This window comes from Drosophila tropicalis, unplaced genomic scaffold (genome assembly GCF_018151085.1).
Source record: "Drosophila tropicalis isolate 14030-0801.00 unplaced genomic scaffold, ASM1815108v1 contig_393, whole genome shotgun sequence".
Lineage (NCBI taxonomy): Eukaryota > Metazoa > Arthropoda > Insecta > Diptera > Drosophilidae > Drosophila > Drosophila tropicalis.
In genome coordinates this window covers 1,577,501-1,604,979 of record NW_027172855.1, presented here as the reverse complement: position 1 = coordinate 1,604,979, position 27,479 = coordinate 1,577,501, and the positions used below count along the sequence as shown (strand labels likewise).

The 27,479-nt window shown below is 38.1% G+C and overlaps 10 protein-coding genes across 13 annotated transcripts in view; 6 read left to right on the top strand and 4 right to left on the bottom strand.

The window, feature by feature from the left end:
• Positions 1 to 762: 762 nt before the first annotated feature.
• LOC137572670 (lipase member H) lies at positions 763 to 5,850 on the top strand. Of its 2 annotated transcripts, none has more exons than XM_068284427.1 (6): positions 763 to 852; positions 3,918 to 4,118; positions 4,184 to 4,250; positions 4,313 to 4,720; positions 5,146 to 5,523; positions 5,589 to 5,850. In XM_068284427.1, exons 2-6 carry the CDS (start codon positions 4,091 to 4,093, stop codon positions 5,731 to 5,733), a joined length of 1,026 nt encoding a protein of 341 aa, XP_068140528.1. In that variant the 5' UTR covers positions 763 to 852; positions 3,918 to 4,090; the 3' UTR covers positions 5,734 to 5,850. The 2 variants fall into 2 exon arrangements, with proteins under 2 accessions (XP_068140528.1, XP_068140529.1); XM_068284428.1 differs by lacking the exon at positions 763 to 852 and adding an exon at positions 2,187 to 2,551.
• Positions 5,851 to 7,132: 1,282 nt separating this feature from the next.
• On the top strand, positions 7,133 to 8,404 carry LOC137572928 (haloacid dehalogenase-like hydrolase domain-containing protein 2). The gene is made up of 4 exons (XM_068284781.1): positions 7,133 to 7,309; positions 7,380 to 7,676; positions 7,734 to 7,950; positions 8,010 to 8,404. The coding sequence occupies exons 1-4, from the start codon at positions 7,167 to 7,169 to the stop codon at positions 8,175 to 8,177; spliced, it is 825 nt and encodes a 274-aa protein (XP_068140882.1). The 5' UTR covers positions 7,133 to 7,166; the 3' UTR covers positions 8,178 to 8,404.
• Positions 8,258 to 11,810, bottom strand: AlaRS (alanine--tRNA ligase, cytoplasmic). The gene is made up of 3 exons (XM_068284780.1): positions 11,691 to 11,810; positions 10,409 to 11,426; positions 8,258 to 10,348 (listed from the first exon to the last, which is right to left on the bottom strand). Exons 2-3 carry the CDS (start codon positions 11,401 to 11,403, stop codon positions 8,440 to 8,442), a joined length of 2,904 nt encoding a protein of 967 aa, XP_068140881.1. The 5' UTR covers positions 11,404 to 11,426; positions 11,691 to 11,810; the 3' UTR covers positions 8,258 to 8,439.
• A 240-nt stretch (positions 11,811 to 12,050) lies between these two features.
• LOC137572856 (uncharacterized) lies at positions 12,051 to 12,886 on the bottom strand. The gene is made up of 2 exons (XM_068284700.1): positions 12,712 to 12,886; positions 12,051 to 12,651 (listed from the first exon to the last, which is right to left on the bottom strand). Exons 1-2 carry the CDS (start codon positions 12,828 to 12,830, stop codon positions 12,099 to 12,101), a joined length of 672 nt encoding a protein of 223 aa, XP_068140801.1. The 5' UTR covers positions 12,831 to 12,886; the 3' UTR covers positions 12,051 to 12,098.
• A 58-nt stretch (positions 12,887 to 12,944) lies between these two features.
• On the top strand, positions 12,945 to 14,153 carry Rcd4 (Reduction in Cnn dots 4). Its single transcript, XM_068284374.1, has 2 exons — positions 12,945 to 13,368; positions 13,423 to 14,153. Exons 1-2 carry the CDS (start codon positions 13,006 to 13,008, stop codon positions 13,705 to 13,707), a joined length of 648 nt encoding a protein of 215 aa, XP_068140475.1. The 5' UTR covers positions 12,945 to 13,005; the 3' UTR covers positions 13,708 to 14,153.
• Positions 13,669 to 14,216, bottom strand: Dad1 (dolichyl-diphosphooligosaccharide--protein glycosyltransferase subunit). The gene has a single exon (XM_068284375.1). It carries the CDS (start codon positions 14,106 to 14,108, stop codon positions 13,770 to 13,772), a length of 339 nt encoding a protein of 112 aa, XP_068140476.1. The 5' UTR covers positions 14,109 to 14,216; the 3' UTR covers positions 13,669 to 13,769.
• Positions 14,217 to 14,488: 272 nt separating this feature from the next.
• Positions 14,489 to 21,760, top strand: mib2 (mind bomb 2). 3 transcript variants are annotated; one of them, XM_068284373.1, is made up of 7 exons: positions 14,489 to 14,706; positions 14,800 to 14,904; positions 16,478 to 16,658; positions 17,954 to 18,121; positions 18,199 to 18,868; positions 18,935 to 19,097; positions 19,159 to 21,760. In XM_068284373.1, exons 3-7 carry the CDS (start codon positions 16,592 to 16,594, stop codon positions 21,277 to 21,279), a joined length of 3,189 nt encoding a protein of 1,062 aa, XP_068140474.1. In that variant the 5' UTR covers positions 14,489 to 14,706; positions 14,800 to 14,904; positions 16,478 to 16,591; the 3' UTR covers positions 21,280 to 21,760. The 3 variants fall into 3 exon arrangements, with proteins under 3 accessions (XP_068140474.1, XP_068140472.1, XP_068140473.1); XM_068284371.1 differs by having other exon boundaries at positions 14,770 to 14,904; XM_068284372.1 differs by having other exon boundaries at positions 14,489 to 14,710; positions 14,770 to 14,904.
• A 323-nt stretch (positions 21,761 to 22,083) lies between these two features.
• Catsup (Catecholamines up) lies at positions 22,084 to 23,677 on the top strand. The gene is given in 3 exon segments (XM_068284735.1): positions 22,084 to 22,523; positions 22,591 to 22,937; positions 22,939 to 23,677. Coding segments are annotated over 3 exon segments (1,320 nt in total). The 5' UTR covers positions 22,084 to 22,192; the 3' UTR covers positions 23,581 to 23,677.
• On the bottom strand, positions 23,604 to 25,157 carry Ttc19 (tetratricopeptide repeat domain 19). Its single transcript, XM_068284736.1, is given in 5 exon segments — positions 23,604 to 23,969; positions 24,029 to 24,176; positions 24,287 to 24,399; positions 24,401 to 24,457; positions 24,523 to 25,157. Coding segments are annotated over 5 exon segments (1,128 nt in total). The 5' UTR covers positions 25,081 to 25,157; the 3' UTR covers positions 23,604 to 23,717.
• Positions 25,158 to 25,453: 296 nt separating this feature from the next.
• Positions 25,454 to 27,479, top strand: part of Acn (Acinus) — a 2,886-nt gene continuing 860 nt past the window's right edge. Inside the window, exons 1-2 of the mRNA XM_068284620.1 lie at positions 25,454 to 27,253; positions 27,314 to 27,479. The exon at positions 27,314 to 27,479 is cut by the window's right edge and continues 45 nt beyond it. Coding sequence (XP_068140721.1) covers positions 25,662 to 27,253; positions 27,314 to 27,479 — 1,758 coding nt within the window. The 5' untranslated portion in view covers positions 25,454 to 25,661. The remainder of the gene's footprint in view (positions 27,254 to 27,313) is intronic.

Sequence of the window (27,479 nt, the reverse complement as noted above, 5' to 3'; positions counted from 1 at the left end):
GAAGTTAAAATGACAATTGGCCACTATACAGTTGTTAAGACAAGTTCAAGTACATTAGTAAATACATATGTACATATGTAGGTTCTATCCAAATAAACTAAACTACAATTTAAAACTGTTTTGAACCTCAAAAATTAACCTCAAGATAAAATTAAGCCCCTTGTTTTAGTAAGTAGTATTGCAAATTTTAACCCAAATCTATTTTCCAAATTAACAGAAAATTATGAATGAGAAGTATTAAATCTATTAGTAATAACTTTGAAATTAAAAGAAAAATAATTTTTATTTTGAACCTAGAATCGGCAATGTCAAATATTAAATAATAATAATAGATTTCTATTAAATCATTAAAACTGAACATTTCTATAATTCTTTTTCCAATTTGTTGCTCATTCAACTTTCTCAAATAATGAAAAAATAATATTTTAAAATTAGTTTAGTTCCCAAGTTCAAAGTTTTAATTTTTTCTAGTAATTTAAAAAAAATATTTCTAGCCTTCTAGATTTATATCTATTTCACAAAAACTCAAAAAATTGTTTTAATAATGTAATGATAAAAGGGTACAGTTTTAATTTTATAATTTAAAAGTATAAGACATAATTTTTTATTTGTTTTCATTTAACTCTAATGAATTTTATTAGATATGGGACTTTGGGCTTTTCAGCCCCAATATTTTGTTGTTTAGTGTTCGTATGTCAGATTGTTGTTTTGTTTATTTCAACGCGAGGCGAGCGAAAAAAATGCGACGAGATCAGTTTTGCTTGGGCGATTGCGGTGTTTGTAACGCGCTTGGTTATGGTCTCATCGTGGTCCTCCTCCCCGATGTCGATTGAGATTCTTTCTATATAGCGCGTACGTAAATATTGTGTACTATAATTTAATGACCAAATGTCAATGCAAGTGGTCATTTTAAATTGGAATCATTTGAAATCAATATTGATAGTTAGTATGCAAATTGCGTTTTCGAGTGCCATTGAGTTTAACAAGCCAGAGAATGAAAGACAAAGAGTGAGAGAGAGAAAGTCAAAAAGCAAATTTCTTGTGATTTGTGGTTAAAATGGGGAAGGCAATAAAGTTTTCGATTTTGTTACTATAATTATGAGGACCGACCCTATCTATTAGACAACCTGTGTGTGTGTGTGTGTGTAAGAGTCATTATCAATTTTACTTGCCTATACCCCGTAGTGTTAAATTAAAAAAAGGTAGCTCAAAGTCTTCAAAATATTTGTGCTTAGTGACCCTATTAATAAAGAGACTCTTCAGTTGTTCTTCATTTGTTTACATTATAATTGTGTCCATTAAGCGAGTTTTTACTGTATGTATGTATATGTAGCAAAAACTACGTCAATGGTTTTTGCTTGAAATACATAAATCATCATTCTACTAGACTTATTTAAAATAAAAAGCGGGCATATTCATAAGCAATGATTAAAATGAATGCTGTTAGTTGAGATTAAGTCGAAAATCCTTTCAAGTGATTAAAATACATTGCAATTAGCTTTCGAAATGTATTCTTATGATTAATGTGTGTTTGTGATAAAGGACTCTTAAACATAAAATGTTAAGAAGCTTCGATACTGAAAACAAACAATACAACAATTATTTCACCATTTCCTAAAATGTTTCTATTTACCAATTTGTTTCATGAAAAAAGGCACCTAAAGGACATGACAATTTGACATTAGTTAAAATAGAATGCATTAATTTCGTGTCAAATTGCAGATTTTATTTAGCATACATAAAATGATCCAATATAGGACAAATACATACATACATATACATGTATGTTATGTACATATATTTATTATTCAATAAATAGATAAGATTAAGATTTTGGATTCCTAAAGGGTGTACCAAAATTCATACAAGAAGTAATTTTGACAGGAAACACAGGTTTAAGGAGAAAAAAATTACAGCTAGTGATTTTTGCATACTTTTGGGAGTTCAGTTAGGATTCACCTTATAGCACGTACATATTCCCAATTGATTATTACCCATCTATGGGGCAATTTTCACGATGAAAGGTTTAGTTTTAAGTAGACCGTATTTCCAAAAAGTAACATACATAAATTGAAGTAATTTGAATATGCATGAGGTTTTTTTTTTTTACTTTTTGGACGACGCCAAATTGCCTGCCGCCAGTTCCCTTCCCCGCTTGATTTGGAACCCAAAAACAATTGTCTGGCGTCCGGCTCCGGCTCGGCATCGACATCGGCCGGCGCACATTAATTACGCGGATATGTCAACTATTTTCGGTTTACTTGCCCTGTTGGTCGCACTTTGTGATCAAGTGGCGCGTTTTATTAAACGTTTCTGCCGACTCGCGATTAAGTTTTATTTTTTTTTATTTATTTTTACGTATCGCCATACTTTTGCCTAGTGTGTTTAATGCTTGTCGTTTATCAGTTGGCTAATTTCCCACTTCTACTGTCCCACTCTTCCTTTATTTTTGTTATTTGTTAATAATGAAATGTTGTAAATTGAAGTGCTTTAATTTATGTTCATATATAAATCGTCTGCAAGCTAAAAATGAATTTGGAAATCGTCAAAAGTAAGAGAGACACATACGAAGCTATATTATTTCATATGAAAAACTACATTCCTTTTAATCGACCTCCCCAACTTCAGTTTGCTGTAATAGCCGGTTTATTTGTTGTGGTTTTTTTTTTTGTCATATGGTGCAATCTATGTTTGTATATATGTATGTACTTACAGTGGAACTTGCTTTTTGATGGGCCACTTAACATGTGAGAGGTTCACTTAGTTGAATATTACCTTACTTTTTACCTTGGAAACAGTGTGTAAATTTACTCAAGCCAATTGCAATTGCAATTCGGCTTAACTTGTTAAATTCAAGTTAACATTAGAAACCTGTCCTCAACTTGTGTGTTGGAGTTTCGTAATCTGTTTGTTCATAATTAATGAGAATTTGTTAACTTTGTTGAACAAAAACTTTGAAAATGAAGCGTTTTAAAAATTCTTTGACTTATTAAAAAAATAGTTACTTGATTCAATTTGAATCCTTTTTTCCAATCTCTGAAATCCATCGAAGTCCTATGTAATTAAAAACCAGTAAGCACCTTGAATTTAGATTTCATAACAAGTTTGAGACATTTATTTTTTAAATATTGCAACCTATGTATGTATGTATGTATGTTAACCCTATTAGACAATATATACATGGATAGACCAAAAACCAATTGACACCTTGAAGTTTTATGCCATTTTAAGCTCAGCTTCATCAACTTACCCCAGAAATGTGCATAAATAAAAGGTATATAAACATAAACTTTATCAACATCTTTAAATTAACTACAATGTTAGGCTTGACTTAATTTCGAAATCCACCCAACTATATTTTAAAGAAAATGTAAATAATAGGACTATGGACATCTTGAATCTTTCTTTCACAGCAGGTATAAGCTAACTGCCTCTACCAAGAATAAAAAAACTGCACTATAAATGTGCACAGCTGTCGAAATGGCTATTTAATTGCTATAAAACTTTCGGATCGGATAACCTTTTATTGGCCCCAACCCTCTTATCGGAAATTTGTTGTTGAAAGGGATCCGCTATCGTTCATCTGAAATTCATTCACCTTTACATATACTATATATTTGTTTGGTATGGAATTAAGAGAAAAACTGGTTAATGGTTCGATAATCTAGTTTATGTTCACTTTTCGTTTCGTATGCATGTTAATGCGTCACTCCATTGGGCTTAGTCAACAGGATTATAGGTCAAATTGAGTTGCCTGACGTGGGTAGCTTAATATTTTTCAGCAATCATAGTGAATTTTGTGCCTCATAATGCTAAAAAACATCAGACCTCTTTTATCTTATCGCTCAATAATAGGAAATATGGTGGAAATATAAAGAAAAAAAAGTTAATTTGATTAATTTGAATTTGCTTTTAAGCCAAGTGGATTTATAAATTTACGAAGCGGATACTTCAGTTTTGGTTAATCAGTTCATTGGAGTGGAAGTGACTAGAGCGAGTGCCTACCTAATCTTTTATTGATTCTAGACGTAATCAATAGCAGTCTATTTCCCATTCTGTATAATTGTATGGACTAGTATCAGCACTAACAATGCACAAGGCTATAAAAAATAAATCAAGTAAGTTCATCTTCATAATTTTACATTTAATTCATTTAACTAATTAAATTTTGAACAATTTTCAGGGTTACTTTGTGGCCTCAAAAACTCAAAGGCCGACCTAAGCACAGCAAAGTTTATATTATATTACGGGTAAGTGTAATGCCAACAAAAAAAAAAAAAAAAAAATTAATATTCTTATCATTCAAATATAGACCGACAGTCGCCGATAGTGATATCTATGATCTTCATGATTCTAAAAGCCTTTTGGAGGATGAAAATTTAGATTTATCAAAGAATACAGTTTTGTATTTGCATGGCTATCTGGAAGATCCGGATGTCGAGAGTATACATGTTATAGCCGAGGCCTATTTGGAGCGTACAGATACAAATTTAATTGTCTTGGATTGGGGTGAACTGGCCGATGGCAATTATATGTTTGATGCTGTTGTCAATGCCAAACAATTGGCACCAGAATTGGCCAAAGTTTTGCTGGAAATGTTTGATCATGGCTTAGATATTGAGAAATTTCATATAGTTGGCCATTCTTTGGGCGGACAAATGGCTGGAATCATAGGCCGTGAGATTTTTAAACGTACCAAAGGTGTGCGTAAGATAAAAAGGTATAACCTACAGATAATATAAATATCATTAACTCTTTATCAGTATCATTAAACCTTTATCAGTGAATATATGTGAATTACATAAAGTTGATAGCTCAATATTGGAGGCTATATCTCACTTACACGCCAGCGAGATGCTAACGGTCTTTCTCGCACGCATAGCAATCAGTTACATTGTAGATTTAGACGAATTCTATATGATGGATTCGTCCGAACTATCCGATTTTTACAAATGTCCTGCATGCATCAAAGACAAGCTTGAATATGACTATTTTGGAGACATTCACAACATTTAGAAATTCCAAACAAAAAAATCGTTAAGAGTCTGTGAATTCCATTTATCATACGGATAACTTCAGTTTATTTATAGGTTAAGGCTGTAATATTTTAGAATTTTGTTTTAAAATTTAATTTTTGTCTTTTAGAATTTCCGCCTTAGATCCTGCCTTTCCGTTGTTTTATCCTTTGGGCGGCCATTTAAACGCAAACGATGCCGAATTCGTTGATGTCATCCATACCGATGCCTGGCTATATGGTGCCCCAACAAGTACAGGAACTGCAGATTTCTGGCCAAATAGCGGTGGTACTCTACAACCTGGTTGCCCAAAACGAAATTACAAAATGCTCAGCGATAATGATCTGTCAAGTCATCGACGAAGTTGGTGGTTCTGGGCCGAAAGCGTTTCCGATCGTTTTCCTATTAAATTTGATGCTGTTCCCTGTAAGAGTTGGTCGGATTTTAAGCAAAACAAAACTATGGAAACTTGTGCTCCCATTGTAATGGGTCATCACTGTCCAACGTCGTGAGTTTTTATCAATAAAAATTTCGTATGCTCTTTGTAATATATACTATTTGAATATTTTGTAGAATTCATGGCAACTTTTACTTACAAACGAATGGTCAGACGCCGTTTGCACGTGGCAAAGAGGGCACTGTCTATGTGGAACCCAAGGAACTTTTAGGAAATACGCATAGCAACATTTGTGAAGCGCCACAGACTATAGTTAAGTAACTCATATATACCTCCCAGACAGATGAAGGAACCAATTACATTATAGAAATGTATAGAAAACTATTTTGTCATACATATCACATCACCGAAATATATCTGAATTCTGTTTTAAAACTCCTTCATTTTGTTTAATTCATGAAATAACAATAAATACTTAAAGTGAGATTCCCTTTAAAAAGGAATATTTTACTTAATGTAAAACTGTAATACCTAAAAAGTCACTAGTGATTTTAGAAATATCTTAAAATAACGTCTAATAACTGTTGAATTAAACAAAGAATTATTTGTATAGTCTATTGACTTATTCATAAAACGAAATAAATGAAAAGAACAAATAAATTGAAACAGCAATCAAGACTTAAATTTTATATCCCTCCAACTTTGGCATATCGAGAGTAAAAGTAAGTTTGGTTGATATATATAACTAAATATTATGCAAACCGAATCCTTCGGAGAATATCCTTCTTCCGAGATTATCCTTCTAAGAATGTATTCCACAAGATTAGATTTACTTTTAGCCTATTTGGAATCGGAAGTTTTACCTATCAACTCGAAAGCTTGAACCAACTTTAAGAGACATCCCATAACCTAGGACACAGGGCTTTTAATTTCTACCAGAATTTGGGTGGATATATATAGACCCAGTGCTTTGTATCCTGTTGAAATGTCATGACATGTTTAATTTAAAATGGGTTCAATCGTATGTTAAAAATATTTGAAATGCTGAGAATAATTGTTTGCGCTTTAATTGTTTACAGCAGTTCAGAAAATGATCCATATCTAATAGTTAGCATTTACTCACACGACGACCCTCGTATAATAGATTTGATAAGCATACCATTTTAAGTACTTAGTTTTACTGCATTTTTAATATGAGTATGGATAATTCAGGTAATTGATGTATTTTCTTATTACATATAATATAATAGCACGTTAATTCGTATTCAAAACTATGAATAAGGAATATGAATTTATTGATTAAGGTAAATACTTCATTGCTTTAAAAAATGGATATGGACTGCAAAATAAATGTTGATTGGTACTAGCCAAGCCATTATAATACATAAAACGCCTAAAGATTCGTTCTTACTATTAAGAATGAGCTTAATAACGTTTACATATTAATTTGCTAACGTTGCATAAGCAACAAGCTAGAATTCTGTTCTCTTTTTATTTAGATATATGTATTTCTGTATTCAAGAACAATTAATTTTCTTAGAAAGTATGTTCAGTATATAAAAAATACAAGTTGTATTAATTGCTTGTCTTGTCAAAATCGAATTAAATAAAAATATTTAAATATAAACACATTTTTTAAATAATTAATAATTTTTAAATGTTTAAATTGCGATAAGCTTGAATCGATACGCTTGCCAGGGTTGTACTTCGATACTTTTATATGTAGGTTGTTAGGTAAAGTTAAACTGAAATAAATGTTTTTGTCTTTTGGTTTGAGACGGTATAGGAACCATTGCATATTTCGAAAAATGTCAATAAAAGCTGCTCTAATAGATCTTAGCGGCACATTACATGTGGAGGATGAGCCAACACCAAATGCTATTGGGGCATTGACCAAGTAAGCAAGACCAGATATTAATAAAATCTCCAAAAAGAGATTACTGATATTTACCAGATCAATTCAATAGATTACGAAATGCTGGAGTGAGGGTAAAATTTGTTACCAACACCACCAAAGATTCAAAGACCACTTTGCACTCTAGGCTATGTAAGATTGGCTTCCAGGTAGAATCCTCAGAGATCTATAGTTCTTTGAGTGCTGCTGTGGCATTTGTGGAAACTGAGAAACTAAATCCGTACTATCTATTATCGGATGACGCTCGTCAAGATTTCCCTCAAGAAGATACAAGTAGATCACATGATTCAGTTGTTGTGGGTTTGGCTCCTAAAGCTTTTAACTATGATCAACTTAACAAAGCTTTTAAGTAAGCCAACTTAATTTGATTTGTACTGTTGGAATTCATATTTATTTAAACTTATAGTGTGTTACTCCAGCAAAATAGTCACAAACTTGTGGCGATTCATCAGGGCAAATATTATAGGCGAGCAGATGGCTTGGCGTTGGGTCCTGGTTGTTTTGTAAAGGGCTTGGAATATGCAACAGGTTGTACCGCTCAAGTGATTGGCAAACCGAATCCTTATTTCTTCAAAGGTGCTCTGGCTGGTATGGATCCAGCATCGTGTGTCATGATAGGTGATGTATGTATCAATATCTGGTGCCATTTGGGAAGATTTTATAGGACATTTATTCATTTTAGGATGCCAATGATGATATTGTTGGTGCCATGAGCCTTGGAATTCAGGGAATACTCGTCAAAACTGGTAAATATTTAGCAGATGTTGAGGTAACACCTCCACCAACAGCTTTAGTAGACAATTTTTCAAATGCTGTCGACTGGATTATTGAAAAGAATTCAAAATCATAAACAAAGCATTAATTATTTTATAAATGCTCCTTAGGAGTATTCAATTTTGCAAAAAGAAACCAATTATAAAAGTCGATTGGTTATTTTTAGAAAGTTTACAAAAGCTTGTATTGTTTTATTTGATAAATTAGCCAAAAAATTCAATGTAAATGCTGTTTGGAACAGTCGCACTTCTGGAGTATAGTATGTATGTGTGTAATTATAATTTGGAGTAATCAAACGCCAAAGATTATGCGAGTCTTTTTATTTATCTTTTTTAAGTTTAAGCCAATTTAGTTTGGGCAAATTTAGTGGCCAATTGAAGTATTTCATCGATACTCTCATAATTTGTGCCCGATGCTTGAGCGGATTCTGGTTTTCCACCACCCTTACCACCAAGAGATTGAGATAAATGCTGAACCCATTCGTTGGCTTTTAGACCCTTCTCCACAGCACTCTTGGGCACAGAGCTGAGGCAGAAAATCTTCTTGGAATCCACATCAACTGAGAAGAACATGGCAGCAGTGTCGGGTAATTGACTTCGCACCTGTTTGAGGGCAGCATCCAAAGCCTTGGTGTTGTTGTAGGCCTCAAGTTGTTGGACCAATACAGTAGCAGTGGGATTCTCTTCGCACAATGCCTTTGCGCGTTCCACGACAGTAACAGAGACCGCGGCACGCAAGGCACGCTCCTTATCGTCGAGTGTTTTCTTTAGGGATTTGAGCAAATTACGCATTTCGTCCTTTTTCACATACGGTATGGTAGCATGAGAAATTTGTTCGGTTAGTTCAACAATTTGCTTAACATGTTGCTTGGAATCTTTGCCCGCAGTATCGGATTCTATGGTAGCCTTGAGTGTGACAATTTCTTGCTCGAATTGTTCCGACTTTTTGATGGCTTTTATAGCCTCCGGACCAGTCAAAGCCACAATGCGCCGTATGCCCTTGGCAATGGCCTCTTCGCTGCTAATAACAAAGTCCATAATGTGACCAGAGCGTCGCAGATGAGTGCCACCGCAAAATTCAACAGACGTGTTGTCGCCAGCTTCGCCATCGGGCTGGTCTTCGAGTTGCTCAACGGGTACCCCGAAAGATATAACACGCACTGGATCCGGATAGACCTCATCGAAGACGGAACGCAGACCTCTTATGCTTTTAGCAACTGCCAACTTTGATTCCTTGGCATAAATGGGAACATTCTTGTACACCATCTGCCGTGTAAGCTCCTCCGTCTTAGCGACCTGTTCAATAGTCATCGCTCCCTTGGTATTAAAATCGAAACGCAGTTTCTCGGGTACAACCAATGAACCTTTCTGTTCTGTATCCTTGCCCAGTACCTGAAGGAGGCAATGATTTAAAGCATGCGTGGCTGAATGATTCTTCATGGTCAGCCAACGGCGAGTCACATCGATGTGCAGCTGAAGATCATCGCCTACGGCTAGAGTGCCCTCAACGACACCAATATGCAGAATGTAGCCACCACGATTGTAGACACGATCTACCAGAAACTCATTGGCCTCATCGTTTGCCTTCACAAGAGCACCTTGATCATAGATTTGACCACCACTCTCAGCATAGAAATTGGTGTTGTCCAGAACAATTCCGGCCTTCTGTCCGTTGCTTATAGACTGAACAAACTGATTTTCAAAACGAATGGCCAAAATTTTACTGCTGCATGTCTCATAGTTGTAGGGTGAATCACGCTCCTCCGACTCTGCTTCGTATTTGTATTTAAATGAATCATTTGTAGTGGGCACTCCTTGATCCTGGAGTTGTGATATGGCATGCACATCTAGATTGATTTCCTCAATCTTACTGGATCCCTTGCCCTGAGATAAGATGTAAGAGTTCTGTTTGGCTGCTTCATAGCCAGCCATATCAATTTCAAGTGATTTTTCTTCGGCCATCAGTTGGGTAAGATCTACGGGAAAGCCATAGGTATCATACAAACGCCAGGCCACATCACCTGGAATGATCTTCTGGTCGGCACCCAATTTCTCAATGGTTCGATTAAGTAAATTACGTCCACGTGTTAGAGTCTTCAAGAATTGTTGCTCCTCCTCGTTGATGATATCAATAATATGTTGAGGATCCTTTTTGACCTCTGGGAAAGCATCGCCAAGCAGCTCAACGACAGTATTCACCAATGAGGCAAACATGCCTGGCTTAGCTTTTAATTTCTCAGTGGCATAACTGAAAATTGAATCAAATAGTGAGAGAGTTCGCCTGGAACGAAATTTTACTTTGACTTACCGAACGGCACGTCTTAAAATACGGCGAAGAACATAGCCACGACCAGTATTATCGGGAGTACCGCCATCGGCAAGTGCAATAGTAATGGTCCTGGCGTGATCTGCTAGTACACGGTAAGCCATATCAATGCCGTCACTATCATCGGCTCCAACACGTCCCTGATAGGCCGGTGCCCCAGTCGAATTCTGAATATGCTCGAATAGCGGTTGAAACAAATCCGTATCATAATTAGAACGCTTATTTTGGATAACAGAAACCAGACGCTCAAATCCCATGCCACAATCAATGTGCTTCTTGGGCAACGGCTTCAGGCTGCCATCAGATTCGCGATTATATTGGATGAACACAAGATTCCATATCTCCAAAACATCGGGATCGTCCTGATTGACCAGCTCGGGTACACTTCGTCCTCCGATGCGATCGAAATGCAATTCCGAACATGGACCACAGGGTCCTGTCTCACCCATTTCCCAGAAATTATCCTTCATGCTGCCTGGCAAAATGTGCTCAGGTTTTAGTCCCAAATCCAACCACAATTGCTTGCATTCTAGATCAGGCTCCAGGCCGCTGGCTTCATCGCCGCCAAAGTATGTCACATACAAGCGATCTTTGGGCAATTTGAGACGATCCGTAAGGAATTCCCAGGCCCAAGTGCAAATCTCCTTTTTGAAATAATCACCAAAGGACCAATTTCCCAACATCTCAAAGAAAGTGTGATGATACACATCCTTGCCCACATCGTCCAGATCATTATGCTTTCCACCTGCACGAATACATTTTTGGGTATTGGCCACACGAACCCACTTGGACATCTCGCTGTTGGGATCAGCAACACCCAAAAAGATTGGCTTAAATTGATTCATGCCAGCATTGGCAAACAATAGAGTGGGATCATCTAATGGTATTGTACTCGACGAATGGACATAAATGTGCTTCTTCTCTTTGAAGAAGCCCAAATAGGCATCGCGCACCATTTTTGCTGTCATAAACTGCATTTCGCTGCTGCTGCTCCGGTGGACTGTTGAACCAAAAAAGGAGACGCAATAAGGTTAGTTTTCTGGCACAGTCTATTTGCCACGAGACAATTGAGTCCCCAGCCCCCAAACACTCCTCTTGACCAAACAAAATTTCGAGCAAGTGAAAGTGCAATGATTGTCGGCGTAAGCAAATTGCACAGGTTTAAAGCAATTTGTTATTCCGCTCACTCTTTACTTGTGATTAAATTAGATGTTTACGTTTTAGACTACGCTCCAATGTTATTTTACACAATTGTATTACTCACCTTTCGGCAATAAATGCAAATACAAAACAATCAATTTCGTCAGCCAGCTGCAACAACGTGTGAGCACGAACCTGGTACTCGATATTTTTAGCGCCTAAAACCAGGGTTGCGGCTCATTTAAAATTAAATCGATACTCCTGATAGTAGTGCTTTCCTTATCAACACAAAATAAACAAATTTTACAATATTTAATAAACTTGGGATAAAAATCATATTGGTTTCCAGCAATAAAAAAAACTTTTAAAAGTGCAATGCACTTCCAAAGGTTCAAGATTTAAAACAAAGTCCACCTGACTAACGACTGGTTCCAGCAAGCCGATCAGCTGGTACACATGTTAATCGATAACAGTTAATTGCACATTTTTCAAAAATGTTAAATATTTTTATAAAAGGGAACCTTTTTATTAATTAAAAATCTACTCGCTGCGGCATATCATTCATCTCCAGCTCATGTTCGATTTCTTTAAGGCGTAACAAAATGTCAAAGTTTTCTTTCTCCTCCTTACCCGTCAAAAACATGGCCAGCAGAGCATGGAAAGCAAGAATAGAACCCAAAGCGGGAGCTAATGGGCGAGTAAACTTTCGCCACAGCATAAACACTTCACGAGGATTCTCTGTTATTGAAGGCAAACGATAGGTGTAGCAGCGGGTGGCAAACATAAATGCAGCAAATGGAGCTAATATTGTGGGATATACAACTCCCAGGCCAGTTTGAAAGGCAGCACTCCTTACTTGCATACACACAGGACATTCACCCATTGGATTTATCAGGATGGGCCGCTGTATAAAAAACTTATGCGTTAGCATGGTGAAAATTGCCGGCACAGCAACAATTGGCAGATAACTTGAGAGGCGTCCTTGGTTTCCCAAACGCAATTTTGTCCTATAGTGATTATTGATATAAGCACCTGTGACAGCGGCCAAGGCGCTAAGTACGCCGGATGAGTAGCGTAACGCCCAACTGTGGAAATTAAAAATATAAGTAATAGATGTTAGGTAATTTCCCCCGGTTGATACGCACACATCGCCCAACTTATCCCAGGCTGTTATAATTTTCCATTGATATTTAAGGGCTTGGTCCTCTGTGATTATAACCGCATCCTTTGGCAATTGGTCCGGCCTTGCCCTGGCTAGAGCCATTTTTAATGATATTGACTAAAACAAGTAACAACAAGCACCTTCAGTTGCATGCTGTAGAACCAGTTCCTTTTAACGTCTTGGCAACTACTCGATACAAAAACATCGATATTTAAAGAGTTACCATCACTATGATTGTTTGATCCATCTTCAATTTGTTTAAAATTTTTAGAAAAATATGTCTAACAACCGTAAGTCCCGGCTAGTTTCTAATCAACAAAATACTGTGCCGCGTCGCATACTGCAGTCGAACTTAACGGCAGCAACTGCTCCAAAGGTTGAAGTAAGGGCAAACAATGGCTCCGAGCCGGAGAATTCCCCTTTAGGCGCCAAAAGCAAAGGACCTGGAAGGACGACGAAACTTCTCCCATTAATACCAATTGAAGCACCAGTAATGATGCCAACAACAAGCCGGCTAGCAGCTCCTCAATATAACACAACCATTCGCAGACAGGAAGAGATTAATACATTGAACCAAATGAGAACTGTAGTGACCGAAGCAAACATCACACCCCGCTCCAAGGAACTAATTGCTCCAAAGGTATGACAAGAATTTCTGTAATAACAGTCTTCTAGAGTCATCTTCTTTATCTAGATCACGCAAAAGTTAAACTTTCCACCGGATCGCACTGTATTTACGGATTTGCCGACATTGAATGTAAATGACTCGGTATTGGTGCCGCAGAAGGTAAAGCGAGATCCGAAAGCTGCCTCTTCCTCGCGTGCTAAAAAACCCGTAGAACCGCAATTGGCCGATTATTTGGAACCTATAGAACCCATAATAATGCCGCTGCCAGAACCGGAACTTATGTTGGAATTTCCAGATAAGAAATTTGATTACTTTCAGTTGTATAAGGATGCTTTTTATCCAAATAAGTAATATATATTATTCAGTTAATTTAAATACATGCGAATAGGGGGTAAATGATCAGTAGGTCTAATTTAGCCAATGAAATTCATTACAACTAAATGCAGAATCACATGGGCAAAGATAAAATCAGCAAATCCACGCTCCGGTGAGATTCCTGCAAACACGGCCTTGTTTTGGGGATTGGCTTGCAGACGCAGACAAACGGCAAGGACGAAGCAGCTGACTGTACTGATGAATCCTGACAGGAACGAATTGAATGGAAAGGTGCCCACCAAGCAGCAGTAAACAAACTGAATTATGCCGGTCAATAGAATATAGCCCAAATAGATATCCACCAACTTCAGTTTCTTCGGTGTGTTCTGCACATAATCGTTGTAGAATTTGGCAACAACACCGGTGATTTCAACCATTTTGTGAATTAAATTGTTATTAATTAAAGGAAAAAAACACGAAAATCCGAATAATTCTGTTTCAGCTGTAGACACGTCACGCAAAGGAGATGACAACGATAAAGGTTTCAGCCCTAGTCGAATATTCTATCGATACCAAAAATACTTGGAAAAGGAACTTTTTGTTTTTGTTTTTAATAAATATTTAATTTTGATCCGCAACCTGAATTTGTTACTTTAAATAAAATCCTGCAACAGTTACAAGATATTATAAATATTATACATACATATTATGTATATACAACATAATGAAAAAAAATTTTCATCGATGTTCGATACTAGATATCGATGTTAACTCGTACTCATTATACTTATCGATGCAAAGCCCCGCCAATCGATTGTTTTCCTGCGAACAAAATTTGTAGTTGTATATGTAGTAATAGAAAAATTAACTTAAAAAGTGTAATTTTAGTTAAATAAAAATTATTAAAAATTTGGCCATGTTTTCTGAACGCAAGCGACGACGAGTAGTAGTTTGGTGCTGATAGAAAACCCACAAATCGAGGATAAACCTAAAAGATTCAAACAAAAATTATGCACAAATTTGGCTAAGACGAATGTATGTATGTATGCATGTACATATACGAATGCAAAAAAAATTAATAAAAACAGTCAAATGCAGATCAATTAAAATGCAATAATTTATATACAGTCTTCAAAAGAGAGAGAGGAAAAACAAAGTTATTTTTAATGTGTAATTGCAACCAGCTGGAAGCAGTGATTGGACATTTGAGGGAATTAGCTGAAATTGCATTGGGTAAGTTGGCCTCCAAATACACACATATGTATGTATGTATGTATTTGCTCATATGTACGTGTGTGTATGTGTTTGTACAACATATGCGGGCTATTTAATTGTTACAAAAAAATAATTGCAGCGTTGACTTATTATCATTCAGACAATGGGGCAAAATAAAGGAGACAAGTCTAAGAAAAATATGGTCATTCACATACAGATGTACATGAATCTTATCGCCATGCGTCACTCAATTCACAGCAACAACTGCTGTTCCCGCTGATAAAAACATTATCCACATATGTAAATATGTATATGTACATATACACTCTCCTACTTCTCTTCATCCTCCAGTCTTGAATATATGGGAATAGGAATTCAAAATAAAACATTCGAATTTTTTTCGTTTCCAATTGGAGAACCATAAAAGCGTAGAATGGAACTTCCGTCACAATTTTCTGATTTGCATTTGCGCCGTTTTAATTGAATGATTGACTTTTTCCAGGTACGCAGAATGTACAAAATATTCATATACATATATATATGTATATATTGCGTATTTCCGTTTAGTCATGCGCCCAGTTAGTTGACCCAGTTACCTTATTCTGTCCAAAAAGATATAAATCCGTTAGTTAGGAGATATACTTACATATATCCGAAATCAAATTCACAAAGCATTAATTAAATATTTCCTAGAAGGCTATATGATTCAGTACTTGGAATTCATCACAGAACGATATACAAAATTTACGAATGTACCAAAAATTCAACAATAAAAACAACAAAATTGAAACTGCTTCTGAAATGTGATAAAGCCATGTTTAACCGCCAATTCCCTTAAATGCATAGAACATTCTCAGATCCTCAAGATTTATAAGGAAAATTCCTACATGATTCTCGGCGATTTCCTGAAAAAAATAAAGCAGGGTATCAACAAGGCTAAATTTCTTCAAAATTTATCTTTGCACTCATGTCTAAAACAATTGTCTGAAAATAATCTTTTAATAACAGTCCAATTAAGCAGTGTTAATGAAAGTCATCGATTCCAACTAAGCCCAAATTGTACTCTGAATCTGTACACCGAGAGGTGTCTTTTGGAAAAGAGGCCTGAAATATCGATTTGTTTACAATAAATTAATATAAAAAATAATTTCTCTGAAAAATTAAAGACAAATATTTTTCAAAAAATGGAATAATAAAAATTATTATTATAGCGAAAGAATTTTTGAGAGATGTGTATAGAATATGATGTGAAGGAGTCAAGGGGTCTGGACACCCCCAAAATGTCAATATTTCAAACAATTTTCAACCTTATCCATCTATTTTTATCCCAATCCAAAGTGATTGTGAAATTTCGATACTGTCAAAATGTTCTCATCGAATATTACTGAAATTACTCAGCAAAACTTTTGTTCTTGTTTCTTTTGAATTTGCAGAAATTCTTAAGTATTCCAATTTAGGCGTTGTTGGGGGCAATATAAATTCTAAAATAAAACTTATATTAACATATGTTTTCGTTTGATTAAAATAGAAACTCATTTTATATTATTATGCATCGATTAACATTGTTATTTATTCTAAAATATATTTACAGTCGACAGAAGCAAAAACTCGATTGGAATACGCATATCTGATATTTATATTGAATTAAGTCAAGGAGAATCTTAAACGAACAAAAAGCCAACAATAAAAGGAATATATAGTTGCCATGCGAGCCTCCATTCCGCCAGGCATACGTGTGGTTCGCGGACCAAATTGGATATGGTCGAATCAAGGTATAACAATAACAACAACAATGGCAACACCTAAGCGTAAATTGTTTATCCCATTGAGTAATTAACTTAGCCAACAATTTGTTTATATATGATGAAGATATGTTTTTGCGTTCGCTTTAGGTTTTGTATTTTGTATACTCTAGTGAGGTGCCTTTACTGGCAGGGGCAGGGCATCCATATATACATATACCTATACCCGTACTTACGTATGTGGAATGTGATTGTAAAGGAGGACGCGCAGAGGCGTAAGCGAGGTGCTCTTGGGTACCTCTATTTTTAGCAACACTCGCTGCGCGACTGCGGCGGAATTCTTGGCTTTGAAAAAAGGGGATGTTGTCACTTTATATATGTATATACATATACATATGTATATATTTTAGTTTATATATGTACATACATATATGTGTGCGTATAGACACAAAAAAAGGTCATGTCATGTGTTGGCTATGATGGGGCAGCAACAAAAATATGTATATATGTGTATTTATGTCATTAAGAAATGAAGCCAGGAATCGGCACGACACAGCTCCTCCGAAGTCGGGAGTCGTTTATGTCGCGTGCCATTTGTCTTCAATATATTCTATATTTAGTTTGCTTGATGGGGAAAAAGTGTGAAGCACTTGAAGAAAAATCTTTTATACAACTTTACTTCTACATTCTTTAATCATTAGAGTGAATTAGTTGGTGTTCAAATGAGAAAAACGTCATAAATCCGAATCCAGTGATAAGATGTCGTTATGAATTACTCAATTGGAAAATACCATTAAGTAACTATTTTATACGAGAAAGCCATTAATTTCTTGGGATAGTTTGTATTATGTACTTCTTTCTAAAGAGAAGAAAAGTTAGTTTTTCTTTTTTTGTTTTTAGTGTAAAGTTTGGGGTTGGTGTCGTCTCTTGCAGCAGCTGCAGCATACAAATCTGGGGCTGCTGTTTGATGAAGACCCTAAAAATAGATTATCACGACAACTATGTACTTTGTTGAGAATTTCTCCCCCTCTCCAAATGCAAGTACGAAGTTCATTTGGCTTCAGACAAAATACGTACATACATACATGGGGGCGATCTCAGGAGCAAACAATTGCATATGGTGAGGACTCTTACACTTGGAGCCGAATGACGATATTTATTTATAAACCAACTGTTTATTTATCTTTGGAGCACAGGGCAGATGTCTAGAAAACCGGATGTATGTAGGAGCGAAACATTTGCCACATTTCAATGTTCCATGTTCCATGTTTTCTGTAACTTAACTCAAACTCTATATTCATTTTTTCTCATTTTCCAATCAACAGACGACGGAGAAGGTCATGTAGGTACGGTTTGTGAAATAGGACGCAGTGGTTCAACACATTCACCAGAGAACACAGTTGTCGTCAATTGGGATTCCGGCCATCGAACCAATTACCGTGTTGGCTATCAAAATCAATTTGATTTAATAATTGTGGATAATGCCCAAGTTGGTAAGTAAAGTAGAAAAATTTGGAAGCAAAATTAAATTGTCGTTTAAACCCTTTTTTCTTTTTTTCTTTTTCTTTAGGTGTTCGCCATTCGAATGTTGTTTGTGATGGTTGCTCCAAGGCGGGCATAGCTGGCATTGTTTTTAAATGTGCTCAATGTGCCAATTTTCATTTGTGCGCCTTTTGCTATGCAGCCGATCTGCATGATTTAGAGCATCCCTTCATTAGATATACCACACCAAATTCGTTGGGTGTACGTGTGCCCGTACGTAAGGGTTCGAAACGTATTCAATTGCGTGGCATCTTTGTTGGGGCCAAGGTTGTACGCGGTCCAGACTGGGAGTGGAACGAACAGGACGGCGGTGAGGGCAAAACTGGGCGTGTTATGGAAATAAGAGGCTGGGACAACGAATCTTGTCGCAGTGTAGCTAATGTTTCGTGGGTAACGGGTTCAACGAACGTCTATCGATTGGGACATAAGGGCAACGTTGATCTTAAATATATATCGGCCACTTGTGGTGGGCATTATTACAAGGATCATATGCCAGTGTTGGGACAACCAGAGGAACAGCAACCGGTGGCACCAATGGTGAAGCCTAGCTTCTCTGTTGGGGATCGAGTCAAGGTGTGCCTGGAAGTTGATGCCCTTATGAAATTACAACAAGGCCACGGTGGTTGGAATCCTCGTATGGTGGAGCATTTAGCCAAACTGGGCACAGTTCATCGCATTACGGACAAGGGGGATATTCGGTAAGAGAGTTATAGACTGTAATTTTAAAAAAATACTTTTAATATTTTATTTAATTTCGTTAATAGAGTTCAATATGAGAATTGCCCCAATCGTTGGACATTTCATCCCGCCGCACTCGTTAAGGTTGTATCATTTCGTGTAGGCGATTTAGTTACCATAATCAATGATGCCAATAAAGTTCAACAATTGCAAAAAGGTCACGGTGAATGGATTGACATTATGCGTTATGTAAGTTGTTTTTTTTGCAAAAAATATTTTCTGAACAACTTTTTAAATTTCCTTTTTGCAGGCTCTTGGCAAACTTTGTAAAGTAGTTAAAGTGTATTCGGATGGGGATTTACGCATCCAGCAATTGGACGATGGCTTTGAATGGACGCTGAATCCAAAATGTGTCAAACTGGAACGTTCGCCATTGGCCACAGCAGCTGAACGTTCGAATAGCATGATGGATCTAAGTCATCGTCGCACTGATCATGTGATGACACCGCTCTCTGGTTTATCCGGCAGCTCTGTGGCTGACAAATTGGTACGCGAAGCTGCTCAAGGGCATTTGGAGTTTGTGCGCCAGTATCTGGATATTAATCCCAGTCAAGTGGATGTGATGAGTGGTGGCAAGGCTTGCATTCAAGTGGCATCTCATCAGGGATATGTCGAGCTTGTGACTTACCTCATCTCAAAGGGCGCCAATGTGAATGCTGTTGACAAGGAAGGCGATTCTGCATTGCATTATGCCGCTTTCGGTAATCAGCCAGCCACAATGCGAGTCTTGCTCCAGCATGGAGCCGAAGTCAATTTCCTCAATTCGAGCCATTGCTCAGCCCTTCACATTTGTGCGCACAAGAAAACGCCGCATTGTGTGCGCGAGTTACTCCAGCACAATGCCAATGTTAATATACAGGACTCCTACGGGGATACGGCACTACATGACGCGATTGGCAAGGAGAATACCGAAGTAGTGGAACTGTTGTGTAATGCACCTAATCTCGATTTCACTGTGAAGAATAATCGTGGGTTTAATGTGTTGCACCATGCCGCCCTTAAAGGTAATGTGGTGGCCGCTAGACGCATTCTACAGCTTTCCCGCCAATTGGTAAATGTGCGCAAGGATGATGGATTTGCCGCCCTTCATTTGGCTGCTCTTAACGGACACGCCCAGGTGGTAGAGACTCTGGTCACCGAGGGACAGGCTGAACTTGACATACGTAATAATCGACGTCAGACACCCTTCCTCTTGGCCGTCTCTCAAGGTCATGCCAGCGTGGTGGAGCGGCTAGTTAAGCTCTCATGCGATGTCAATGCCAAGGACGAGGATGGGGACAATGCCATGCACTTGTGTATAATCAAGAAATCAAACTTACAACAGGCAGCCGAACCTTCCCAGGAGGAAGCGCCCGAGATACACAAATTCTACATGAGTCTAGTACAGTGTGCAAGTGTGCGGAGCGAAGATCGCCTGATGTATAGCATTCTAATCTATTTGGCTCGTCATGGTTGCCGGGTAGAACTTAACAATGCCAATGCAAGCATTTTTGAATGGATTACCGATCGTCAGATTAGGCAACTAATCTTTGGCCAACAATCCGGTGTCGGAGCGGGTGAATTGGAACCAACTGTCTTACAAGCCAACATGCAAGCCCTAGACATGGGTGTTGGTGGAGGTAGTAGCGGCAGCGGTGGTGGTATTGTGGTTGAGGAGGCAACAGAAGCCATTGCCGGTGCAGGACCTCCGCCGCCTCCACCACAGCGTCAGCTAGAGCCGCCGCCCACAACCAGCAGCAGCGGTAGCAACCATAATACCACCGATCAGCCAACACCTACAGCTCATGCCTCGCCTGGTGTGAAAAAACTCAATTCAGATGCGGCAGCCGCATCGTCCAATGTCTCACCGCAAGTGGCACCCAGAAAAAAGGCTCCAAAACCGCCAGCTCCCTCCGCTACTGCCGCCGAGACACCAAGTGTTATACCAGGAGCCGGATCTTTGGCACTTCCCCCTTCGGGGCCAACACCCCCATTGGAGTGCATTGTGTGTAATGAGATTTTGCAATTGGTACGCTTTGAGCCATGCCAGCACCAAATTGCTTGCGAGGAATGCGGCATACGTATGAAAAAGTGTTTACGCTGTGGCGTGGCCATTGAGCGACGGGTTACCCACAATGGACGCACTGTGGCTCTATCATCATCCACATCATCGCCCAGTGATCCCACACGTCTGCCTTCGGGCGATCTGCTGCGTTATTTGGAGAACAAAGTTCAGGAATTCGAAGAATCCCACTTTTGTGGAATTTGCATGGAAAGGAAGCGAGATGTTGCCTTTCTATGTGGACATGGCGCCTGTTCACATTGCGCTGAAACATTGCGAACGTGCCACATGTGTCGCAAGACTATACTCAAAAAGATCAATTTGTATTAAAGATCAAAAAAATGAAAGGAAATGTTTAGCTGGAGCAAGATTAATGCTTAACCAAAGTGGCTTGTATATAGGCAATTTAAAATTTACAATAACAAATTTGGCGTTCGCTAGCTAACGGTTGTTTACAACTGTTCTTTATTATATGTATATGTATGTATGTATACACAAATATCTCTATTTTTTCTGTTTCAATGCATATTGTAAATTTTTTTGATTTGCATATGCAACTCGAAAACCCAAACATGGATTATTTATTGAAAAAAAAAAAAAACAAAAAAAAAGAACACTGACCGAATTTTACTCGTTTTTGTAACGGTTTACCAATAATATGCACCTAGAACACACACACATACAACCACAAACATGTCTAGTTACTAGTATGTATGTATGCCCCGTCAACGAAAAAAAAAAAAAAAAATATTAAATTACTAAAAGCGTATAGAAATAGATATTTAATTTTAGTCTTTAAAATCACAAAAATATAAAAAATATACAACTTCAAAAAAATTCAAAGAGTTTGCTTATTCATTAGCTTTTCTTGGGTGCAGAAAGTTTATCTATGTACATATGTATATATCTTGATCGATCAATGTATAATCATTTTTAAACTTTGTCCTTGCACCTTTGAACCATAGAAAAAAAATAATTAAAGGATGTTCAACTTAATGTTAATTTCTTTAAAATATATGAGAAATCAAATGCTCAATATTTCTTTAACGAAAAGTTGGAATCACGTAACCATCTCTAGCACCAAGTAAGTTATGAACTAGGTATCGATAACCCGAAACGAGTATGAGTACAATATGCACTTGAACCTGTGAATGAAGAAAGGAAGGAAAAAAATCACACACGTCACAACAATTGTATACGACTTTCTTAAATCCCACGCGTTTTCATTATTTTTTAAGTTATAATGGCCAAACAATTGGCTGAATTCGAGCCGAGTAAGCTGCAATTCTATCAGAAACTTGCATTGGGCTTAATACTTGGTGTGATTCTACTCTCCTTACCGGCACTATGCGAGGGTCAAGCAAATCCCAGTTTTAAATACTCGCGGGAAGCAAATGAAAATTTTGATCGCCAGAAGGCTCCTGCAGTGCATCATCATCATGATCATGACCATGACTATGACCATCATGATCATGACCACCATCACCACGATCATGACCACGATCATCATGATCATGACCACCATCATCACGACCATCCGCAGCATAAGCAGAGCCAATCAAAGCCACATCTGGGTAAGCTGCTTTAATACTCTTTTATTTTTTGTCTCCTATGTCTCTGATTAAACATTTTTCTACACAGATATGAAGAGCATTTGGCTGCACTCTATTGGCTCCACATTGCTTATCAGTGCCGCTCCATTTGTGCTGCTTTACATCATTCCTCTAGATAACAGCGAAGCAATGAAACCTCGCCTAAAAGTTTTACTAGCCTTCGCTTCCGGCGGTTTGTTGGGCGATGCATTTTTGCATCTGATTCCCCATGCCACACATCCTCACTCGCATGGCGAAGATGGACACGATCACGGACATGCCCAACATGATCATGGTCATCACGATCACAATCATGAAGGGGAACATGGACATGTTCATGATATGAGCGTTGGTCTGTGGGTGTTGGGTGGAATTATAGCCTTCCTATCAGTTGAAAAAAATCGTTCGCATCTTAAAGGGTGGTCAGGGTCATGGACACAGTCATGGTGGGGCAAAGCCGATTCCCCCCAAGAAGCCGTCAAGTGATTCTGGTGATGGGGACAAAGCATCAAAATCTCCCAAGCCCAAGAAAGAACAAAAAAACACCAAGTCCACAAAAACAGAAGCGAAGTCAAAGCCCGAGCCAGAGGGTGAAGTAGAAATATCTGGATATTTAAATCTGGCTGCCGATTTTGCGCACAACTTTACCGATGGTCTGGCTATTGGTGCATCCTATTTAGCTGGCAATAGCATTGGAATTGTTACCACAATCACTATTCTTCTGCATGAAGTGCCTCACGAGATTGGAGACTTTGCCATTTTGATCAAATCTGGTTGTTCTCGCCGCAAAGCCATGCTGCTGCAACTGGTTACAGCTTTGGGGGCATTGGCTGGAACGGCCTTGGCTCTTTTAGGTGCCGGTAGTGGAGAAGCACCTTGGGTTTTGCCCTTCACGGCTGGAGGCTTCATTTATATAGCAACAGTGAGCGTTTTACCCGAACTGCTGGAAGAATCTACGAAACTGAAACAATCTCTAAAGGAGATTTTTGCGCTACTTACAGGAGTGGCGCTTATGATTGTCATAGCAAAATTCGAGTAGTTTAAGACAATTCACTGAAAATATACTTTTCCATGCCTTTAATTTGCGATTTGTTTTTGAAATTAGTCAAAAAAATACATATACTTAAAAAACATTACTCTTCGAATTTGTGCAAGTTTTTTCTGTTACAAGTAATTTCAACCGTTCATAAAGCTTTTGATCTCATTGAGGCAATATTCGGCCTGCTCAATTGCATCGGAGTTCTGATGTTTTTTCCCCATTTTCCAAGCCAATTTACAAGCAGCCTCAGCCTGTTTCAGTAGACCCTCTCGAAGATAAACCAGGCCTAAATTTGCTTGAAGTATGCCCTCTTGGGTTACATCTTTTAGCTCTTTTGCTAGAGACATGGCTTGCAACAGAGTTTCCTTGGCTTCGGCATAGTTTTCCAGCTGGGTGCAAAAAGAAACATATTCATCAGGTATAATAAACGCTCAATACAGCAACTTACATTGACATAGGCCACACTTATATTATTTAAAATGGTTAATGAGGCTTCATTAACAGATCCATATACTTCTATTAGAATATCATAGGCCTCTTTGAAGAGATTTTTAGCCTCTTTGTATTTGCCCTGTTTCATTAGCAATTGGCCAAACCTGCAAAAAAAAAAATTGCATCAATATAAAAATGTCAAAAATTTATAAAAATTATATTTTTTTAAAACTCCTATTATTATAGTCAAATTAAATGGAAACACCTTTAATACCAATTCTTTGTCAGACCATATAGCTCCTTTATGTCTTTGTCCTTTTCCTGTGGCATATTCTCCATTAATTTGCTCAACCGCTGTAGGGTCCATGTAAATCCTTGATAGCTTTTTTTCCAATTCGCCTTGTAATTGTGACATGTGCGCAATTTTAGAGCTGATGTGTAATATCTGAAATAAATATAAATTTTTATGTTATATTGTAGTTTGGTTAGATATAAAGGGAATTGTTAAACCTTAGGACTATCCTCTGTGTGTCCATCGGCAAACAAACGTTTCATGACATCCGCAAAGATTTTCTCAGCCTTTTTGAATTGCTCTCGCTCCATGGCCAGGTTGGCCATTATATCATAAACATAGGTAATTCCGTCTTTGCTTTGTATATCTTGGGCCATCCGTAAAGCGAGATGGAGCATCTGTTCGGCCTTGTCAAATTGATCTCTTTGTATACAAAGTATGGACCGTTTGATTAGATGAATAAGTTTCTCTTCTGGAGTCTCTTCTTTTTCCTCATCAGAATTGCCAAACAAACTAAAGGTGAAGGCTGCAGAAAATGACAGTGCTGCACCTGTGCCTAGAGGTGGAGTTGATTCCGAATGTTTATGATGTTGTCGGTTTGCTCGAGAGAGGATCAATGATGATCTTATCCCAAATACTGTCCCGGTTCCTGTGCCCCATTTGGACAAATCGGCGTTTCTACTAAATGGCACCGTGTGACAACAGTCTCGGGATAGCGGTCGAGCACGCACACGTGTCATATATTGTGTAAACTTGCAAAAGTTCTTAATAATCATTTTGTTTATACATATTTGCCAAAATCTTGTTCGGTTAGAATTTAATTCGTTTTCTATGAATTACGAGATGCACTTTAGTGTTGTGTAACTTAAATGGGACAAAAATAGTGTTAAATAGTGTTAAAAACCGTTAGAATCAAAATATATTTTCAACTATTATAAATGAACATTAAGACAGCAAAAGCACAAAGATATTTATTATTGACTGTTTTAAAATTAATTTCCACCGATGCTTGTTTATTCATTGCTAATTAATTCAATTTTAAATAATGGCTAAAAACTGTCTTTAAATTATCGATTGTTGCTATCGATTTTGATATAAGCAAAATGGCGCTAGCGTTATTAATAGGGTGAACAAACAAAATAGTGGGACATAATAGGGCGCAACGCTTGTTCGCAAAGCATATTTTCATTCCTAAATACATTTTTTTCGCACCAGCGAAAAAAGTGCCTACAACAGGAATTAAAGAGACAAATTACTTAGCATATAGTGCTAAACAAGCAGAAGATTATTTCAGTTTTTATTTTTACAGTGTTTTGCTGTCTTGTGCAAGTGGGGCTCATTTGCATCAGCTACAGCCATGAGACGTCGCAGTGAGCGAAAAAAATCGACATCTCCCTCTCCATTGCCGGCTCGACGTAGCCGCCGATCTCGTAGAGTATCAGAAGACGATAAAACCGAGGATGAAACGTTGGGACAGAGTCAAAATAAAAGCGATGCCACAAAAGAGGTATTATCGGCAAAAACGGCTGCTGTGGAAATCAATGAGAATGAAAGCAGTCAACATGAACGGGGCGAACGTGCCTCCAGTGAGGATCATGCTATTGTAGTTTCAGCATCTCCTATGCGAAAAAGTCGTAGCACGCGCACAACTCCGAAAAAACGTTCTGATGGTAAAACTAACGACCGTAAAGTGGACAGTATACCAGAAGAGGAAGTCGAGAATGGCACAGAGACGGCTCCAGCTCAGCGGGATGATACCAAAAGTGAGAATGGCGATGAGAAGCCACAGCCACCACCAACGGCATCTTCTGAAACCATTATAGAGTCGGAGAGCGTAGTGCAACCCCAAGTTTCAGAAGACGATAAACCGGTAGAAGACAAACCCCAGAGCAAGGATCATAGGGAGGATGACAATGCCGATCAAGAAGTCGACAAGAGGAAGGAGAAAGGAGCAGAGCCAACAGAAGAGGTAAAAGTTCCATCTCCTTCAATTAGCTTAACAGCCAATGCGGATCAGGAGCAACTAAAAACTTCAAGCGATGTATTAGACATTCAGACAGAAGACGTAGAAGAAAAGGATGAAGGCGCAGCCGCTAATGCTTCCAAATCCCGAGAGAAGAGAAAGAAGATACAAAAGGTGGCACCAAGAACTAGTGACGATGAGGGCGAAAGCTTCGTCAAGGAGACAGAGAGCCATAGCAGAACCGATGAAGTTGGCAAGGAGAATCGTAAAGAGGAAGAAAATGAAATTCAGGGAAAGCAAATTTCTGATGCGGCCAAAGAGCAGCCAACAATCCAATCAACAACAACCACAACAACAACGGAGGAAACAGTCGAAACAGCATCATCTCAGCGTTCCGTACGCAAACGGAAGTGGTTGACTAATAAAACCAAGTCAGATCGTGCTCCCCCAGTGCTAGCTATTTCAACGGATTCGCTAAAAAATATAATTGCCGATGTGGTGCAACCAGTTCCATTGAGTGATGTACAGTTGGAGTCATCCTCTGAAGAGGAAGGTCTGGTCACCTCCGATCACGAATCGGATGAGCGACGTTCGCGTTCCCATTCCCAATCTATCGCCCGTTCAATTTCACCCGCTCAGCCTGAAGTAGTTGCAAAATCGAGAAAGGAACGCATCAGTTCGGATGATCATGATCAAGACATTAATTCTGGAAAGGGAGGCAAGGTGATCCAAACACCGGCACAAGCTCCAGCTGTTCCACTTGGTGGACCAGCTCCAGCGCCTGCTCTTAATAAAGTTGTACGATCCGAACCGAGTCCAGCCCGCAATCGAAGTAGCCACGTGCTCTACATAACTAATTTAGTGAGACCATTTACTGTGCTGCAGCTAAAGGGTCTCTTGGCGCGGACTGGAAAAATTATTGAAGAAGATGGATTTTGGATAGATCGCATAAAGTCCAAATGCTATGTGGCATACGCCACAGAAGAGTAAGTAAAACAATAAACTTATGATTAAGTCAGATTTTATAATCCGTTACTTGATTCCAGCGAGGCGATTGAAACCCGTCATGCCCTTCATGGAGTACGGTGGCCTGTATCGAATCCCAAATGTTTAAATGTGGATTTCGGTAGTCGCACTGACATGGATCGTTGCATTCAATCGACCAAGGATGAAGGTCCAAAATATGGACAGGAAAACACCAGGGATAATCAA